The 18,958-nt window shown below is 39.6% G+C and overlaps 1 protein-coding gene across 8 annotated transcripts in view; it reads left to right on the forward strand.

Annotated features, from left to right (window-relative positions):
- The window catches only part of EPS8 (epidermal growth factor receptor pathway substrate 8), a 140,056-nt gene that overhangs the window by 114,328 nt on the left and 6,770 nt on the right, over positions 1–18,958 (forward strand). For 5 of the 8 annotated variants that reach the window (XM_054198223.1, XM_054198234.1, XM_054198213.1 and 2 more), the window contains exons 15-19: positions 1,132–1,315; positions 5,107–5,240; positions 8,982–9,093; positions 10,029–10,172; positions 17,872–18,109. In XM_054198223.1, coding sequence (XP_054054198.1) covers positions 1,132–1,315; positions 5,107–5,240; positions 8,982–9,093; positions 10,029–10,172; positions 17,872–18,109 — 812 coding nt within the window. The remainder of the gene's footprint in view (positions 1–1,131; positions 1,316–5,106; positions 5,241–8,981; positions 9,094–10,028; positions 10,173–17,871; positions 18,110–18,958) is intronic. The other 3 variants (XM_054198260.1, XM_054198269.1, XM_054198278.1) reach the window with 3 other exon arrangements.

Below are 18,958 nucleotides of genomic sequence, written 5' to 3' on the forward strand. Positions count from 1 at the left end.
GTGATACCGGCAGTGGAAATTGCCTCATAGCATTGGAGCCCCATGCAGGAAAAGTGGGTCACTGGTAAAATAATGGGCTCCTTGTCTTGGGAACTACCGTCATCATTTGTTTAGTCCATCCTGAAAAAAGTTTAATGGAAATAGAAGTAGCTCGTGTTGGGCAGTGAAGAATGAAGAAGCACTTAGAATACAGCTGGTTGACCTGTGCAGATTAGAAATGATGGTCTGAATGATCTCAGTCTACAGAGGTACACTGTGGTGTGAATGGTGAAACTCAAGGGTTACTGACCCGTTTGAGGCCTGCTAATGGGCTAGCAATTGCTGGCTGCTTCTGCAACTTGTGTAACTGGCAGCATTTGTCCCTTAATTTTGAGCAGTGTCAACAACAAGACTGTTAAAAGACTGTAACATACATTCCCGTTTCTGCTTCCACTGTGAAGATACAGTAAGTTATACTGTGGGACAGCTTGTTATGTATAATGAAAAGGCAGAGCATGAAAATGTTTGTTTATGAAAACTACAATAGGGAATGCTAATGGAGCTCTGAAAACTGGCACAGTATTTTAAAAAGATCAATCTGGGCAGCAAATGTGATGATAATTCTTGTGTCTTGGAGCATGTAGGGTTGGGGTTTTTTGTCAGTAAATGCTATTGCTTAACTTTTTCTTTTAGGTGTAGCTGTGCCCCCTAAGTTTCCATGCTTCACATCTGCTTTCAGACTTTCTTATAAAGCAGGCTGTTTCTTTGGAGTCTTTTGTCTGGTGCTTTAACACAAATAGAGCATTGCAATTATTTTTCCTCATGTGACAGTTGAAACAAATCCTAGATTTGTTTGTGATTGATTCTTCTGTTACTCATCCTTTGCTACAAGACAAAAATTTGTTGTGTTTTACCACTGTCAAGTCCTTAGGACAGGAGCAGTTTCTTTCTGCGGGGCACAGCGGGGAGCATAGTTGTGGTCAATAAATGTTTTTGCTGATTTTCTGTGTTCTAGCACAATTCTGCCTGTACTTTAATCCCAGCCTCTCCTCTATACTACTTAAAATTCTAAGCATTTCAATGTTTAGGAAACATATGAAATCAATATTTGTATGGCCCTTGATACAGATCTCTAATTTACTTTTCATACAGAGCGGATTGGCCCAAAGACCATTTTATTCCACCTTATGTCCCCCGTTTCCGAAATGGTTGGGAGCCTCCTTTGCTGAACTTCATGGGAGCTCCAAAGGAGCAAGAACTCAATCATTTGGCTGAGTCTGTGGCAAATGTTGCAGAGCAACAGCGGAAGCAAGAAATGAAAAGACTGTCCACTGAGGTAGGTTGTCTGAAGGCAACACCAACTGTTTCCTTCATAGCAAAAATATTCTGCGATATTGTTGGAGTAACCGTACTCTGATGTCTGCTACATCAGTGCAAACTCATTATACTTATATTTAAGTTATACGGAACCAAATACCTCTTCAGCCACCAAAAACGTGATTAGGAAAACCATAAGGCTTTTGCCTACTGCTCTCCTTGAACTTCGTGAACTTTCCTGCCTCAGTTGGGAGGACAATCCGAGCCCGTACGGTTCAGTTTGATTCTTGACCTGTGCTTTCAGATCCCATTGATTTTGGTCATATATACTTCAGGTAGGATTTGAACCAAAGCATTCTCAAATGTGCACTCATGCACAGGCACACAGACAAAAAGTAAAAAACACCACTTTTTGGGGAATTTTGGATTTAAGCTGCTTCCTCACAAATGTGGAATTCACTATTCCTTTCATTAATTTCTTGATACTTTCACTGTATTGCAAGAAAGTATGTGGAGGTGCTATAGCAGTAATGCCATCTCAGGTAATTTAGGGCTACTTCTGAAAAACAGCTGCCAATTGGAAGAATTATTGCACAGGAACATTTTTCCCATCCTTTTATCCCAAGAAATGTGATCATTTTAGCAAAAAATAAGTTATTCTGTTTAAAGGATGGAAACATGCATCACCATCTAAAGCCTTCAGAGAAACCAGAGTGCGTATTCTGTGTAACTTTGCTGAGAAACAAAGGGACTGACTATAAAGATTCTACACCCTACTATCTTTCAGTAGAGTTGGCCAGAATAGGTACTTTGGTTTATGTGAAAATTTTAAGAATAAAAGTGGATTGTGTTGCTTTTTTGTTCAGAAAAAAAGATACTGCCTTTTTAAACATGTAAAAGTTTTAGTTCTGGATGCTTTTTGTTGTTTCAATTTAAAATTTTAATTTATTTTTCTATGCTAGCTTTAGTTTCAATCAAGCGTTAGCTAGTTCAAGATGCCCTGCTAGCAGCTGTGATATGTAAGTGCACCTAAGGGTTTTCTAGGTTCAGTCCATAGTCTTTCTTCCATAGTCCTGTCTTCCTTAAGCAACCTACACCAGTACTGTATTTGGAGTACATCTTAATGCAATGATACTGGATTTTATCTTAATTTTAAAATACCTTTTTATCTGTTAGTGGAAAAACGCACATATGTAAGAAGATTCAAGGGAAGGATTAATGGCTGTTGTGAGGTGGCGTTCTCTTGCAGAGCAATTCTCTTATTGGAGACAACAAAGCTTCCCCAAAAGTTTATCAAAACTGTCCACGGAAAGCTTGTCACAATAAAACTTTGTTTTCATTAGAATCTCTGTTAGTCAAAAAAAAAAAAAAAAAAACAACCAAAAAACCTCTACTCAGCTATAGGGACAAACGAGTTGGGTAAAAAGTCTGCCAAGCAAAGGAGGATAACATGGTACATAGTTGATTACTTAAAACACTGGCTTTATGCCTAACAAGATATGCAAGAATAAATGTACCAAAACCCAAGTTATTGCCAATGATTTGTTGTGAGCAAAAAAGCGTTTAGTAAAGTAAATGAGCACAATAACATGAAATGTAGCTGTTGCCATTGCTGTCACCCCTTTCCCTAGTCAGCTTCCAAAAAAATCTCATCAAATATTGTCTCAGTGTTTCACTGCTGCTCTACATTTCCATGAAGGTTTGTTTTGTTTTGCCTTTGTTTTTTTTTTTTTAAACAATTTTATAGGGGTGGTGAAATACATTGAGGGATTTTTTTTGCTTGTGTTTCAGGGAATTAATTTCATTCTTTTTGGTGTCAGTAACCTTGGTTGGATTGGTAGCTGTCTGTGCCAGCTTAGCCTCTTCATCTTAATCATCAAAAGACCAAAAAAACCCAATTAAAATAAATCCCAGTTCACTGAAGGCGTTTATGTGCCCGGGATGTCAGGCCTTGGTTTCATGACTGTTGCTGATTCCCGCGTGGTCTTGGGCAAGTCGTTTAACCTGGGTACCATGGTTCCTTGCACCAGTGCCTCCTCGGGTGCATCCCTAGGGGGAAGACCGCTGAGCTGCTTAATAGCTGTGAAAGGCTGCAGGTACTCAGCTGGAAAAAGCTGCCCCAGTGCAAAATGTTATTTATCTGCATCAAAAGGACCGCCCTGGAGTGGGTGATACCAGACGCGCTTTCCCGAGTCTGCCGTAACAGCTTGTTTAACGAAGGGTGCTGGAAAAATGAGAATTAAAGTGTTCGTCCCTTGCCGCTAATTGGCCCTGTGTGACGTTGCTTCCTGAGGTCCGAAGCTGCATGTCAAGAGCTGTGTCGCACTGGGAATGGAGAGGGGGTGCGTGCAGCTGCCCCAGCCGCCCTCCCAGCTGGGCAGGGACTGCTCTGGCATCTGGCAAAGTGCATTGGAGGTTCCCCCTCATGAGAACCATTTTTTTTTTTATTTTTTTTTTTTCCTTTTCATTCCCGAACATTAAGATGTAGTCACACACTACTTCCCTCTGGGAAGGGGTTTCCAGGTGGAGCCAGTTCAGGACTTCAGTTGAGGACTTCAAATAGCAGTGAAACAACAGGGAACTGGTGATAGAGAGCCCAGTGAGGCTGAGGCGATGCAGATAATTTGTGTGTGAAGTAAAATGAGTCCCTGCTTCCTGGGTGTCTTTTGATGTAAGGTGTAAGCTGGGTGACACTTGAGATTTTTTTTTTTTTTCAGAGAGGTCTTAATAATACAGTTTTAAAGAATATTCTATGTGTAGGGGCAAGGTTGTGTGGTTTTAATTTCTTTTCATAAAGCCTCAGCCTCGTAGACACGTGTCTCTGGGCACCAGGTCGGGTACTTGGAGGTAGAAATTAGGCGAATGGTTTTTCTGTAGCCACACAGACAGGGAAAAAAACCAACCCAACAAAACATTAGACCAGGCTTAGAGATTTGGAAATTTCTGATGAATCTCAGCTGTTCTAACTTGCTGCAACGGGACGTGGTGTAAGGAAAAGATCTAGAATGAGCAATTTCAATATCGTTATCTCCAGAAATGAATTGTTTAGCTTGCTTTTGTTTTGGGGGATGGTGATTAAAATAATTCTCACTTAGAAGCAGAGTATCGTTGCTGTACTTCAGGTGTTTTGGTTTTTTTTCAAAGGACTGCGGTTCAAAAAGAATTTTCTAAAGCCTTGAATATTCTTATATATGTGCTTGTGATAAATTGTGATTCTTTTCCTTAATTAAAATCCTTAATTATACCAACTACCACATTCCTTTTTTGCATTTCTTCTTTGACTATGGTCATATTCAGCAAGAGGGTGACATAAACGAGCCACTGATATTATGCTCCTGCAATTGAGTGATAGTTTTACTAGGGAGGTTTTATTTCTTCTACAGACGTACTGTTAGCTAGCTAGAGTTTTCTGGCTCTAAGTGTACATCTAGAACAAAAGCTCAAAGTGTTTTTCAGAGCTGTTTATTTTAAAGCCGTGCAGTCATTGTTGTTTGTAAGTTATGTTGCTGTAGTGATATCTGAGAGATGACACAGACCTTGCCCCAGAGAACTGTTTTTCTAAAGACTAGCCACTGCAATATTAATGCAGTGGGATGACTTAGGATAGAAATTCTTTTATTCTTATCCTTTTGATCTCCGTGTTTATGTATTTGAAATGCAGAAGTTATTAACTTTTCATAGCAGAACCCTGAGCACCTGAGGACACCTGAATGCTGACAGGGGCCCTAGGGGGGCTGGATTAAGTGAACGAGGCGGTGGGGTTGATGACACTAAACCACCTTGTGGCTTTCTTTCTGTTTTGTCTTCCAGCCTCCCAGTGTTCCCGACTACCCTCCGTCCGACGGGTATGCATTCAGTAACACGGTTTACAAAAGAGGGCCTCTGCTGGACCAGGGGGCGGCTGTTGCCGCCTTTAAGCAAACTGTTAGCCGACATGTAGATAGGTAACACTGAATCGGCGGCGTGCGTGGTGCTGTGGATAACTGTCCCGACTTATTGCTATTGGGGTGGCGGTGTCTGTAATTACCTCTGGTTGCGTCTGGACCAGATCATTATTTCTATGAGGAAGCGATTCTTGTTAGCAGTGGGAATTCTGCTTTTGCTTCTCTAAGGCACATCATTAAGACTCTTTTAGTATGTTTTCTATGAAACTGCCCTGTTTATGTATGCTGTTAAATCGATGCTTTTGTCAAAAATTATATGGTGGAATTCCAATGCTATTGAGAACGCAGAATCCTCCTGTTTGGGTTTAAATTTTATTTCTGCTTTGTTTCATGTTTTTAAAAATATTCTTTGCTCTTTTCAGAACTACAAAGAATGACAAGTCTACTCTGAGATTCATCCCTCCTTGTTTTGAATGATCGTTTGATTTGTTTAGCTGCTCACTTAAGTGCTCCGTAGTCTCCTGCTTTTTGTTTTCTGGGATGGTGCATAAATATCCCCTTTCAGAGTAGTAACTCTGTGTTTATTCCATTCTCTTTCAAATGGTACAAAAAGTGCTCTGAAATGTTTGCATGGCAACCAGTGCCTTTTAGCACATCCTCTTCCATCCTTTTCATTTTAGCCTAAATCCGAATAGCTTGACAAGATCAAATGCAGTCATCCTTGGAGTCCCAGCCTTGTCTGTGGGGAGGATTTGTACTGGTACAAACTGGAAGTAAATCAGTAAAGTGGTGTTGGAATTGCTCCCCTGTGCCAACCTATAGCACCGTATGAGGAGCATTTTAGCTTATGTGCAACGGAAAATGTTTAAGCTAAGTCTTGGGGATCAGATTGCTGGTTAAAACAGCTTTGGTGTAACTCTTTTGAGGAAAACCTTTGCATAACCCCTCCTTTTGAGCTGTGTGCTAAAAGAGCCTGTTCATCGGCATGCAAACATACTCTCATGTGGTGTGCAGGGTGAAGGCTTGATTCTTTTCCTGAACTTTGGATTTATTCTTCATAACAACAGCAGCAGTAGTAGTCACCTCTAATCTTTTTCTCAAACTTGATTACTTTTTGGGTTCTTGTCTCAGGACCAGTCAGCTTGAAGCATAGATGATGTGTACTCTAAATTCCTTTCTCTCTTATCTGTAACGTGGTAAGACCTGTTTTGTCCTTTCAGAGTAAGAGTATTCCATGCAGATGTTGTTGCCTTCATTTCAGGTTTAGAGAATGGGGCTTATTGCATTGAACTATAGATGATATCAGTGTATCTGGCTGCAGCTGAAAGAGTCATCCGGCCTCCTCTGTGGCGGGTAAAGAGAAATGGGTGTTTCTAAGACGCAGTTCATGTAAGGTGAAATTACTCTTTTGAAAGATGTGAAAAGAGACCTGCAGTAGTGGTGCCTGTTTCTCACCGCTGGTTGCCAGAGAGAGTCTAGATGGCTGGTACTGATGCAAACACCCACAGTGTGCCCCTGTCTTCCAGTCTGTTCAACACGACACAAACTTCCATTTGTTAATTGGCTCGTGAGGCATGTATAATATGTGCCTGGCAGGAGCTCTTTATTGGGGGAAAGCTGTTAGTAAGTATTACCCCAATTAGCTTCCATTGAAAGATAAATTTTAAATCATCTGTGAAGAAGCAGGTGGAGGAGTGGGCTTGGGGGAGGGAGTGAGAAATTCAAGCTGATCCTTTAAGCCATCGTTTGCTGGTCCTTGTTCAAAGACAGCATTCCTAATGAGCAGTCCGAGTGCAGTGACCAGGCCACCCACTACCTTCTGGTGGACAGTTAGGTTACACGGGGAACTTCAGTAAGCCTTATTCCAACATGCCAGGACCTCCATGAAGGTGTGCTTTCCTTGGATGACTTAAAGTTAAGTGTTAGGAACTTAAACTTTCAGCGTGTTACGGGGTATATCAGGGACTCTGATGCTGAAAGAGAACTGAATAGATTCTCAGCAAGTCGTGTAGTGTTTCACAGTAGTATGTTGTGTAGATTGGTTTTGTGCTGTTGTTTGAAGAAAAGCACCCTGGAAGTTTCTGCAATCCACTAGAGTCTCGTTCAGCATGCGCAGGCGAGCAAAGGGCTGCAGTTACGGTGTATCCGACAGGCAATAAGAAAGCACGGTGGAGGATGGAGGGAAGGAAGCACTGAGAATATTGTGCCCCAGGTAAATCGTTTGGCTCATTAAGCTGGGCTTGAAGAATTATGGCCACTTCAGAAGCGTACGGCCACTGACTAGCCTGTGCTCTGGGGATGTTGCTGTTGATTGCAACAGAGTGGAGTAAAACTGAAACGTAAGCATTTTGTTAAATTCTTCCTGAGTTACGGTTTTTGAAGGGATCAGGATACTTAGGTGTGGACAAGGTAGGAAGACACTGTTAGTGAAATGAGTTTGGAAAGGCAGCCTAAAAGTAAAAGTGCCTTCAGAGGTACATTAGTCATATGCCTGAAATAGTAAGAAGGGAGTTCAAAATTATATGAACTTTGAGTGGGTGGCGGAAAAAAATTGGGATTACTCACACAGCTTTCAGCCTCATAACAGCTATTCTGCAGGGTGGGGTTCATCCGGTGTTTTGCACTCTCTCCTTAAACACTTTTAGTGTTTTGTCTTTCTTTCAAAATAATCTTTCAGTCTAAATATGACTCTTCTTTTGTTCTGCTCTTCAAGTCAAGTGAGACAGTTCTCCACAGCCATGCAATAGCTAGGTAACTAATGGACTGCTCAGGCACACCTGGGACCCACAGTTACGCGGCACCAGCCTCGACAACCACCTGCATTTGTATCCCTGTGCTATGACGTCATATGCAGCATTTCAAACCATTGATTGCTTCGTGTTTTCATTATCTGTTTGGATTTTATTTTTTTTTTTTTTTGACTTTACTACCTGGTATGGGTTTGGGTTGTTGGGCGTAATTTGCAATAAGTGAATAATGTTACTGTTTATTTTGGACCTGTTTTGAGGGGGCCGGGGGGCTTCTCACCTTGAAGAGGTAAAACGCCGAAGAAGCTAGTAGCTTCTTACCCAAAGGCCTTCTGAACAGGTCTTTCCTCATGGAAACAGAAAGACGCAGAGTTAAACTGTGGTATCCCTTGTTCTACAATGAGCACTGTTTGTAACCGCCAAGAAGTTATTTTTCATTTTTAATTGATACAGTAACTTCAGGTTGTTAGAGTTTGATAATAGCTTATGGTCAATTAAGAAAACTGATCTACAGTAGGTGAGCATTCTTTAGAGCTTGATTCCATTGGTGTTTATGGCAAAAATTTATTCATCTGTGATGTATATGAAACAATTTATGATGAGCACGAGAAATACATTTTCATACAAAACACAAGATATCAATTACATACTAAGTATAGTCATTTGTTTGTATGGCAAATGATTGTTTAACCTACTGTAGGAAAACAGACTAAATATAGTGTACATGTTTATTTTAAAACAATGGCACCTGCTAATCTAAGTTGTAATCATACATCTTGCAAGCAGTGAGCCAATAAAGAGTGCCAAGTACCAGTTCTTAAGGTCCATGTAGCTCAACCGCCTCTTTCTTTTGTTTCTTTTTTTTTTTTTTTTTTTTTTTTTTTGGCACTTAAACCAGTGTGTTATGAATAGGTAGTCCTACAGCAGCATCATGTTATGGTAGGGTGGGAGTTTTTGTTTAATTGTTTTGCAGGTTGTCGGAAGAGGGTGTTTTGTCTGTGTTTTTATTTGCTTGAATGTCTCACTGAACAATAGTCTGATCTTTGCTTTGCAGAAACTATGAAGCACACAGTAAAGCACAGACCAAGAAATATGCCAAATGCAGGTATGAATTTATGGCAAGGAACAACAGTGAGCTTTCTGTCATGAAAGAAGAGATTGTAGAGGTAATTTTTTTTTTTTTTTTTTGCAAAGAGAAAACACGAATTTCTGGTACTGCTCAAAGCTGAGGATACCTTTCCTGCAGACAGTGTGGCTGTTCTTAATGACTACTTCAATGTGTTTGATTTAGCTCTCTTAACATGCAAAGTTCAATCAATTCGTTTTGCATCACAGGCAAGATAAACGGAGATTCTGCGCTGACTTATGAATTGATGCTGTAGAGATCCATGCTACAAATATATTTGTGTGTTTCCTCTGTCTTCTCTGTTGTTCTTTTAAAAGCCTAATTCAGTAGTATTTAAATAACTGTCTCTGGCAAACACCATCTGTGTACACACAGGGCATAGTGAAAGACTGTCCTTACCTGGAAGAGTTGATACGCTGAAAGCTAGACATGTTTGGAAGGGAGGGAGTAAGAAAGAGAGAAAATATCGCGTATGAGATTGCACAGCAGGTAGTCAGTTTTCAGACTTCTCCTCGCCATCCTGCTCCAGTTCCCTGTTTACTCTGAAGTGCTCTCTCTCCAAATTTGTGCTCTCCTAGAAGGATGCAGTTTTCCTTGAGTTATTAGTAGTTACTTATTCCTTTTGTCAACAGTGTAAAGGTTGTAGAGATGCCAACCTCTCTGCACAAGCATTTGATTTTCATTCTACTGACTTGTCCAGCACATGTCTGAGTTTACAGAGGTTTATTACACACTTTTCTTCCCTATCCTTTCTTCAGAGCCACGTTCTGAAAAGTGCAGTACGACCATGTAGAATTAATGATGGTGATAGTCAAGGAAGCCTACAAGGGTTTCTCAGGGACATCTGTGTAAGATCTGTTGGCAATCACAGAACCTGGCAAAGTTATGGTTTTGTTTCGAAATGATGCCCAGTCTTAAGTACTGGCAGGAAGGAAGTCAGAAAAGCTTTGTAATTAATTTACCAAATTATTTCAGATTCTGGATGACAGAAAACAGTGGTGGAAGGTTCAGAATAAAAGTGGCTGCACAGGCTTTGTGCCAAACAACATTTTGGATCTTCTGAGGAATCAAGAAGGTGGTCTAGGGTGGTCAGAGCCTGCATATACCCGCACGATCCAGGTACTGTCTGCTCCGTGGGAGCAAACCTTTTGTTTGAAGTGTGCATATGTGCCTGCGGAGGTGAAAGAGATACACAGCAAGGCTGAAATATCTGCATGTTCCACTATCATGTCAAAAGATTTGTACTTATTGTACAGGCTGAGGCAATTTCTGTATTGCATAGAGTCTAACATGAGAATATAACTGATAGAGATACAGCAAAATGTTTTCCTTTAAGGTGGTTTTTTTTCAGCTTATTTGCTTAGAGGTGGTAATTTCAATCCTAATGGATGCGTATGCGTTTATTTTAATTGCAAATATCCTTTGCGGATTGGTAGCTGTTGATGCCAAAGAAGGAGTTTGAATTATTTAAGGTAGGGTCATCTTTGTTTCTCCTAGGAGAGTTAACGCTAGCTTTTCTTTTTATTTTCTGTCTTTGTGTGGCTCTATCTTAGTCTTGAATTTATTTAATTATTGTAATTATGGAATCATAAAAAATAGGCGTCTTTGCTTTTGAAGCAAAGCAGGTATTTTTCAATTACTATGCCTGTGCATTAATAGCGCTCTGTTCTCCTGACCTTATTTTGGTTTTCTTTCTTTCATGGTGTGGTGTGGAATTAAGATCTTGTTGTTATTGTTTCTTTTGTATGTTGAACAGAATTAGAGATACAATATTTAAAAAAAAATAAAATAGATCTTACATCAGTGCAGTTGTCCACCTGAGTAAGTATATAAAGAATAAAGTTGTAATGTGTATTTTAGACAACATCTAAGTGGGCCGGAGGCTCATAAAATAAGAGGTTGTACTTTCTAAGACCTTTTTCTTCCCTTTTATATCTAATGATTTCGAAAGGTTAGACAAACAAGTTTGGATGAAGCAGACATTCCAGGCCTGCCTCTGAGTCAGACTTTTTCAGTCCAAATGCAAACCAAACTTCTCTTGAAACTTGAAGTTAAATTTAATTTGATCTGATATTCATTCCTTGTGCCTACACACTGCAGCTGATGACTGAAAAATGAGAAATTCCATAATGTTACTGTTGACTGTCTCTGCTGCAGACTCATCTAAAAGTCCTGGTGGAAGGTGTCGCTGTGCCGGATTCCGTGTGCGCAGCTATCACGAAAGCTGCAGCTTTTGCAGTTTTTCCAGTTTTGCCATGGATATAGAAAACCTCTTGAGAAACAGGTCCTATGCTATTTCAGGCACACTAATGTGGTAGACCTGCCTTCAGCTTGGTGGGCTCGAATCAGACTATTTCTGAGTTTTTCCCGTCCCTAGTTGTTTGCCTATAACGTATGAGCTCATTCAAAATTGATTATGGTTTTTGCCTGTCTGTGAAATGAAGCATGCATCTAGAGTGCTTTTCAAATCCTGATTTAAAGATCTGACTTTTTTTGCTCCGGGTGCGTGTCATTTTGTGTATTTGGAATTTGCCAAGAAATCCTGAGCAGACTGAGTGCAGTTTTGAGCAGTTGTTCTTACGCTGTTCTTTGTAATGCACTGCAGGTTTTGAAGTTTTCTGTTTGAAATAATGACGTGACATGGGAAATAATAAAATAATAATTTTCACAAAGCGTTCTCCATGGACCTATGAAAATCAGGGCCAGAGAACAACATTTAAGATAATTTTGTTTCTTTACCTTCTGGCAGATTGTTCCCCACAGTCCATGATTTGGTTTGTTTGTAGCTTTATCATGTTCAAATGTGAGCTTGAAATAATGTGAAATTATTTAGGAATACAATGAATTACACAGGATAAAGGGAGTCTTTACCAAGATGTGTCAGTAATGTTGTTCTTAACTTTATGGCGATTATTATAATTTTAGCACTCCTGAGCGTGCTCACTTGTCTCTCTCCCTGTGATAGATACATGGTTCGTTTGGAATCTGTTTGCATAAGCCTATTTATTTTCATAACAGCGCTATGAGACATTGCTGCTATTTCAGGGAGAAATGAGGCATTGAAGGGATGACTGCCTTGCCCAAGGTCAAGCAGGAGAACTTGTGGGTAGAGCAGGAAATGGAAGCGGTTCCTATCGGTGCTGTTGCCAGAGCCTGAACACGAGCAGGCTCAGCGGCTGGTGCCGTGCAGCTTTTGCCCGTCTCCTAAGTCACCTTTGGTTTTTGAAAGACTGCTTTCAAAGCAGCCTGTCTGCTGCGGTGAGCACCCTGGTCGGCTTTGAGCCACAGATAAGTGTTAAGTACAAGGTTAGCATCTTTCTTGACAGACTAAAGGCCTTCAAAGCCCAGCTGACCAAAGGGTGTTGCCAGATTATTAGGAAGGATTAGGGATTCCATTTAAAGAGGTAATTTTTTTTTTTCATTCAGTTATCCTACAGACAGACACCCCTTTGCTGAGAGATGGATGGATGCCTCTTTATTCACAATTATTCTTAGAGCTACAAAGTTTACTTTACTCTCGCTCTGTTCCCTCTCCTAGCGACATCTGAGTCCACACAATAGATTAGATCCGGAATTTTCTCTTAGTCCTTTCAGGATGGAGCTCCCAGATGGTTACTTTAAAGCACCGAATGGTCTAAGATGATACTTGCAGGAACATTGGAAGCAATATCCTAGGGGTTTTTTGTCATCTTTGTCAGTCAGAGGCTGTAACATTGTGTTTCTTCTGGTTGTTTGAATTACTTACAGGAAACCCATATTTTTGCTTGTTTGGTACTTTTGCAGATTTAGGAGAGCATTTTGCTGATTGTTTTTGTTTTCCACTAATGTTAATTATTAATTATCAGAGTTTCCTGTGGTGTTGACGATTTAGTCTGCCTTTTTATTGTGAACCAACAGTGGTTCTTCACCATCCCGTTATATATGAACATAAACAGTTTCCCAAGCACTCTGATTTCTTCTTTTTACAAGTATTGCTGGTGAACCTAGGAAATAATTAATTGTAATATTTCCTACTTACTGTGCATTTTTAAACCTTTCTTAATGCTCTTCAAAAAGAAATTCGAGGAACATAATTGGGATAGAAGTGTGTATCTTGGTGGGCATGTTAATTAATCTCATGACACCCTTTGTAAGGTGAGACAGTTATATCATCAGTGATGTGTATGAAATCGTGAGGCACACAGGGTAAATGTTAAGCCAAATGCAGTCCTGTAGTCTTATGAAAAAACCATGACTTGTGTTTTTTGTGACTGTATATCTAAGAGGCATGTTCATGGTATGTAAACACCAAGACAAAAGTCTCCACCTCATTTGGGACAAGTGTCCTTTGCATTTCTTGGCGCTCTACCATCAAAACCTTTCTTTCAAGTCTCTTTGTTTAGCAGCTGACTTAAAATATCTCTGTGGGAAGTAGTTTCCCCTCAAGCATGGCATTTGTGCTCCAAGTTAGTGTCATAGTGTTATACTCATCTTTTGCCAACTGGTATCTTTCCTGCAGATCATGAAGTGTTTGACAATGAAGAGATGCAGTTGCCAGGTGTTCATTTTGCAGTGGCCAAAGAGATATCATAATTTTTGACCAAGAGCCAGTGCCTGTTTTGCCTCATTTCATATCAAATGCTCTTTAAAGTTGCCATCAGACCAAGGCTTTTCAAAGGCTTAAAAAAAAAAAAAAAAAAAAAAAAAGTTGTTTCCTTCCCAATTCAACATTGATTCAATTCCAAATTATGGGATGACAGTTATTATACAAGAATGTACTGAATAGTTGTAAAAAAGATTTGATCAATGGTAGGAATTTAAAGTCACCAGTTTGCCCATTAATTATTTTTTAAGAAATGGGGAATAGTCCTAGCTAAGACCAGTTTGAATAAGTAAATTCTGTCTAAATTTCTCCTTCTTCCATCCGAATGTACTTCTTACATTCTGGCAAGATTCTAGCAAGGCAGGTTTGTAAATCCAATAAAAACATAAATCCTTTACACTCCACAAAGAGCTACCTGGGTGACTTGTAACGGGATTTTAATAGGCAGATGTTTGACTCTGTGTAATAGCTGAGCCCACCAAAGGAAACTCTGTCAAAAGACTTTGCTTGAAATTTGCTCTCCTGGTCTTGGGTACCTCGTTGGCCCTTTTGGGTGAAGTAGTTAGTTCTCTCTTAAAAAGAGCCCCAAGAATATATCCAAACCACAATGCTGTTGACAAAACTGAGGCCGAACGCTCTGCAGCCCTCTTGGCGGACTCCTGTCACTGTGCAAACAGGAATGAGGCACTAAAATATTTGGAAAGAGAGTAAATGGGAAGCTCTGTGTCTGTGTTAACTCAATGAGAGCATTTCTGAGCCCTAATGCTAGCTATGGTTGTATCCAGCGCCTCTTTCATGCTAAGTCTGTATTTACCCTCTTTTGAATACACGTTCCCTTTTTTTGATGCCAAAATATTTTGGAAAATAGGTTGTTCTCGGTTTTTTTACAGTGAACAAGAATTAGGCTTGATACTGTTAACTTTTACTCAAACTTATTATTTTGCTTACATTAAAAATAGATCAAATCATACTGAATCTTGATTTTTTTACAAGATGCAGCCTGTAGTGTGCTGAAAAAGAGCTTTGGGACCTCTGTTATTTTTTTTCCTGTAAAAACAAAGATTTTCTGGCAAAAAATAAGAAAAAAAATCTAGTCCCAGCAAGCTTTTCTGATATATCCATATTTTTAATAAGCATGTATCATCACTGTTCCAAATAATTTAAAAAATTTGCTTCAATTTTACATGAGTTGAGTATTGCAAGTTTATTCTTAAAAGAAAAAGAAAATACGAGAAAGAATGGAAAACAAACCCCAGGATTGTTCATTGTTCTTACGGCTGTTGGCAAATTAGTGAGTACAGCTCTGTCAGCAGCGACATTTAACCTCATTTACTAATCTAGCCAACATTTCTTAAGCTAAAATAAATAAGTTCCTTTTTTAGTACCTGCCATGACTTAATTCTTATTGTTCTACAGTTGCAAGCGTTCTCTACGTTCACCTTATGATCTCCAATCCATTGTCAGGTTTTTTTGTTTGGGTTTTGTTTTTTATTAAACCTCTTCCTAACTTTGTGTCTGGGTAGGTGCTTTGAAAAGAGCTCATGGCTTATATGGTGTCACATATGCATGTTTTGTAGCCTACTCTCTGTTCAGCATTCAAAAGAAGAAAATGATAATAACTCGCTATGTTACGAGTTGCTTAGTGAGTAAGAAGAGGTAATTATTAGGACTGATGTTCCTTTGTTTTAAATCGCTAATGTGTATGAAATTTTAGGAGTGATGTGTGATGTAGTTACTTTTTGGCTTTCGAACAATGCTATTTGATGCGATTTACTCCATTTTTCTCACAGCAATTGCTGGGAGAGCTTTCAGAGGTAATAAAATTACTCTTCCGATATTGAACCTCAAAAATGACAAAAATGTCACCAAATTTCGTAATGCATGCTTGGTTTTTTTGTAGCAATGCATAGAAGTGATGGAGTGAATGTGTGGATGTCCTCAAAAGATCTGGAGTTAAAAAAGGAAGCGTTAAAAAATGTTAAATGTGATTTGAATGTATAATTGGCTTTTGGACAGTGTTCAACAAAATGTGAAGTGCATTTCAATGTGATTTCAACTGTAAATTTAGAGTTTGAGTGATGCTTCCAGTTGAATTTTTATTTTCACTCCAGCGAGTTGTTTTGATGAGGCTTGTGATTGCAGTGCAATATGTTTTTGAAACTACATCAGTGGCAACCATTGAGAGCTACGTGTGGTGTTTAACTATCACTTTTTCTAGATTATGATTGTGGTGCTGTGCAGTTGATGTCTTGGCTTGTAATGAATCCTCTCTACCATAAAAAAAACAAACCCCACTTTTTCCTTGCATGTTGTTTAAGACAGTCGGGGCACACATGAGGGTACCTTGTGGGGATAACAGTCTAGCAACTGGAATCTGTGAACAAGATTAAAAAAATATCTGAATGCCATTAGAATATTTTAATATCCATGAAATTTTTAAATTCATTAACATGATTTTGGATATACCATAGTACATCTATATATTAAAAACTATGGTATATTTGCTCTACACTTAGAAGGGCGCACTCTTATCACCAAAGGACAGGTTTCTTACATATACATTTTTCTGCTTGTTCTCTTTTATACTATTCATTTCACTTTTCTTGGCATTTGACATTTTAAAAAGCATTTATTGTCTTAACATTAACGTAGTAGAATACAGAAAAGTCAATCGTGATATTTTTTTTTTTTTAATCTCCCCACAATGCACTGCCCAAGGTGGACACAAAATGTTTGAGATGAGTACCTCTGAGCAACTAAATGCTAAGGAAAAAGAAACCGAAAAGGTTTAATGGGGAATGTATTGTAAGACTGTATGTTTGCTCCAGTAGCTGACTATTACGATTTAAGTGAAAAATTGTCTAAGGGAAACAAAAGATTTTTTTTTTTATTGACCGGCCATAGAAGCTGATGGGATAAATTTTCTGCTGGTGTAACTCTGCATAGCTTAGCTGTAATGGTCCCAGTTTACATTCACTACAAAATGCCTTGTCCATCAAGTAGACTTACTGAGTTGGGGATTCCTGGATAAGGGCAGTTGCTGACATTTAATGAAAGTTTGATTGTTGTCAGGGCAGTGATCTGCTGCTCAGGTTCTAACATATGGCTCCTGCAAATGTTTCCCTACTTGATCTGCCATAAACCTTCTGCCTCCAAGGAAATAGGGAAGAGTATTTCAGGAAGGAGCAGTGAATCTGGGGAATGTACTCATCTATTTTCATACCAAAGTAAGCAGACTTCTCATAACTAAGAAATGAGGCATCCCTATTGAGCAAACAAACTTTAATATTAAACTTTCAAGCTGTGTTAGTCCAAAACTGCGGAGAGGGAGCACTGTTAAAACAGTGAGATGTGGAGTTTGAACTGTTTGAAAGCAAAGGGTAGCCTGGGTTGCTTATGAGCTTCTGGGCTTGTCTGTCACTGAGATTGCTTTGGAAAAATGCGTGTGTCTTCCTGTAACTGGTGCCATTCTAAAGGCAAAGAAGGAGAAAAGAAATTATTCCCCAAAATTATTCTTGAGAGACCTGCTTGTTAATTATTAGCAGCAAGATAATTTGCATGTTGTTAGAACGCTGTGTAAAGCGGGGGAAAAGAAACAACAGCCCTATTCCAAGAATTGTGGAGTTTGAGCTTTGGGCTTTTTTAATTGGATCATTGCATTGAGGTGGCATGTAGTGACCACACAAACAGCTGAAAAGGCACAATTGTGAATGGGTAGGAGGAGCAGGAACCTCTTAAATGGTGTCTGCAGTTCAAGAAACAATGCATTATCCCAACCTCAGTGACATTTGTAAGTTAAACCATTAGTGAGGGTTAGGCGTGTCTGGCTATGTTCATTTTTCACTATTTTTTACATAACATCTCTAAAATATAGATTTTTTTTTTTACACTGATAAAGTCCAACAATGGAACAATTTTGGAAGCTGTTAAAAAGTGCCAGGTAATAGACGTTTCAATTAAAAAAAAAAATTCATTTGTAGAACTCATCTGTTTGAAAGAAAGAAAAGTGTTTCAGATGATGCCGATGCTGTGAATTCTGTGTCCGACAGAGAAGGAGACTGATGCCAAATCAAGTTTTGGTAAATTTTGGAACTATATTTGGCAAGAAAGATGCCTTTGTGTAATAAATGAAATCAGTTGGTGCAAAGCATCCCTGTGTTTTCTGAAGAAGCCTGAGTTTGTTTGATGTCTTGCCCAAGTTTTGTTGTCGAACTGAGTCTCTCTGTATCTTTTCAGAAACAAAGGACGGACTATGTTGCAAAACAACCTGATCCGGTTCCTGCTACTCCTTCGCCCCCTCCAACACCCGCTCCTGTCCCTGTGGCTGTCCCCCTCCCTCCTAGCGCACCAGCACCTATACCGGTTCCCATGCCCAAAGCACCAGCAACCATCAGCCGCCAAAGCAGCACCTCTAGCGACAGCGGTGGTAGTGTCGCACGAGACACCCAGAGGCAGAAGCAAGTTCCTGTGGATCGTAAGTTTGTCTAAGAAGCGAGAAAGAAAGTGTTTCCCCCATTCCTGTGCCTTTTGCTTAATCCTTAGATTCCTTAAAACCTCGTGTTTCTGGTAAATGTTTATGAAATATTTAGCTTTAACCCTACGTTTAAAATACATATTTCATGTGTGTTCTGACCCTCACTAATCACGATAGTAAGTAGGAACAAAACACTTCTGCACTTGTCCCAGTCCTAAATTCTCTCCTTTTATGACTGTCCGGGATCTTCAGTCAGTGGTTTTCAGCACTGTAAATGCCCATGCTGGTATTCTAGCTAATGTACGTTTTCCACCTGAACTCACTGCCGCGTTACAATCTAAATTGCTTTTAAAATCAGTTAGGCTGTTTGTACACTTCTGCCCATGGCCATCCATATTTCTAGGGCATTTGCACCATTCTGAAACACGTATCCAAGGCTTGCAAGAAGACTTACAGTTCTGGCCGATGCATAGGAGCTATAATGTAATAGTGTTGCAGGAGACTCGTCTTATAATCAGATCCCATTAGCTTGGTCAAAGCAACAGCAACTGGCAGGCCACTGGGCAAACTTTTGTGTCCTTGTCTTAGGAGGATGAGAGAACATGCTCCGTAGCCCTTTAGCTGGAAAAACATGGTAACCTGCATCCAGCAGTGTGCGTCAGTCATGAAAAGTTCTGATTAAGGGCACCTTGTAAATATAAAGCCTAGCTGATGCTCCTTCTCTGTATCAAGTTAGGTTACAAGAACTTATTTGGTCAATAATTTCTGTCCTAAATGCACTTTAAGCAATGGGATTGCTTGGCTTAAAAATAACAAAAACTTGTAGGCAAGCATTTGCTATAGCTTTTA

The sequence above is a fragment of the Rissa tridactyla genome, chromosome 1, assembly GCF_028500815.1.
Source record: "Rissa tridactyla isolate bRisTri1 chromosome 1, bRisTri1.patW.cur.20221130, whole genome shotgun sequence".
NCBI classification, from domain to species: Eukaryota; Metazoa; Chordata; class Aves; order Charadriiformes; family Laridae; genus Rissa; species Rissa tridactyla.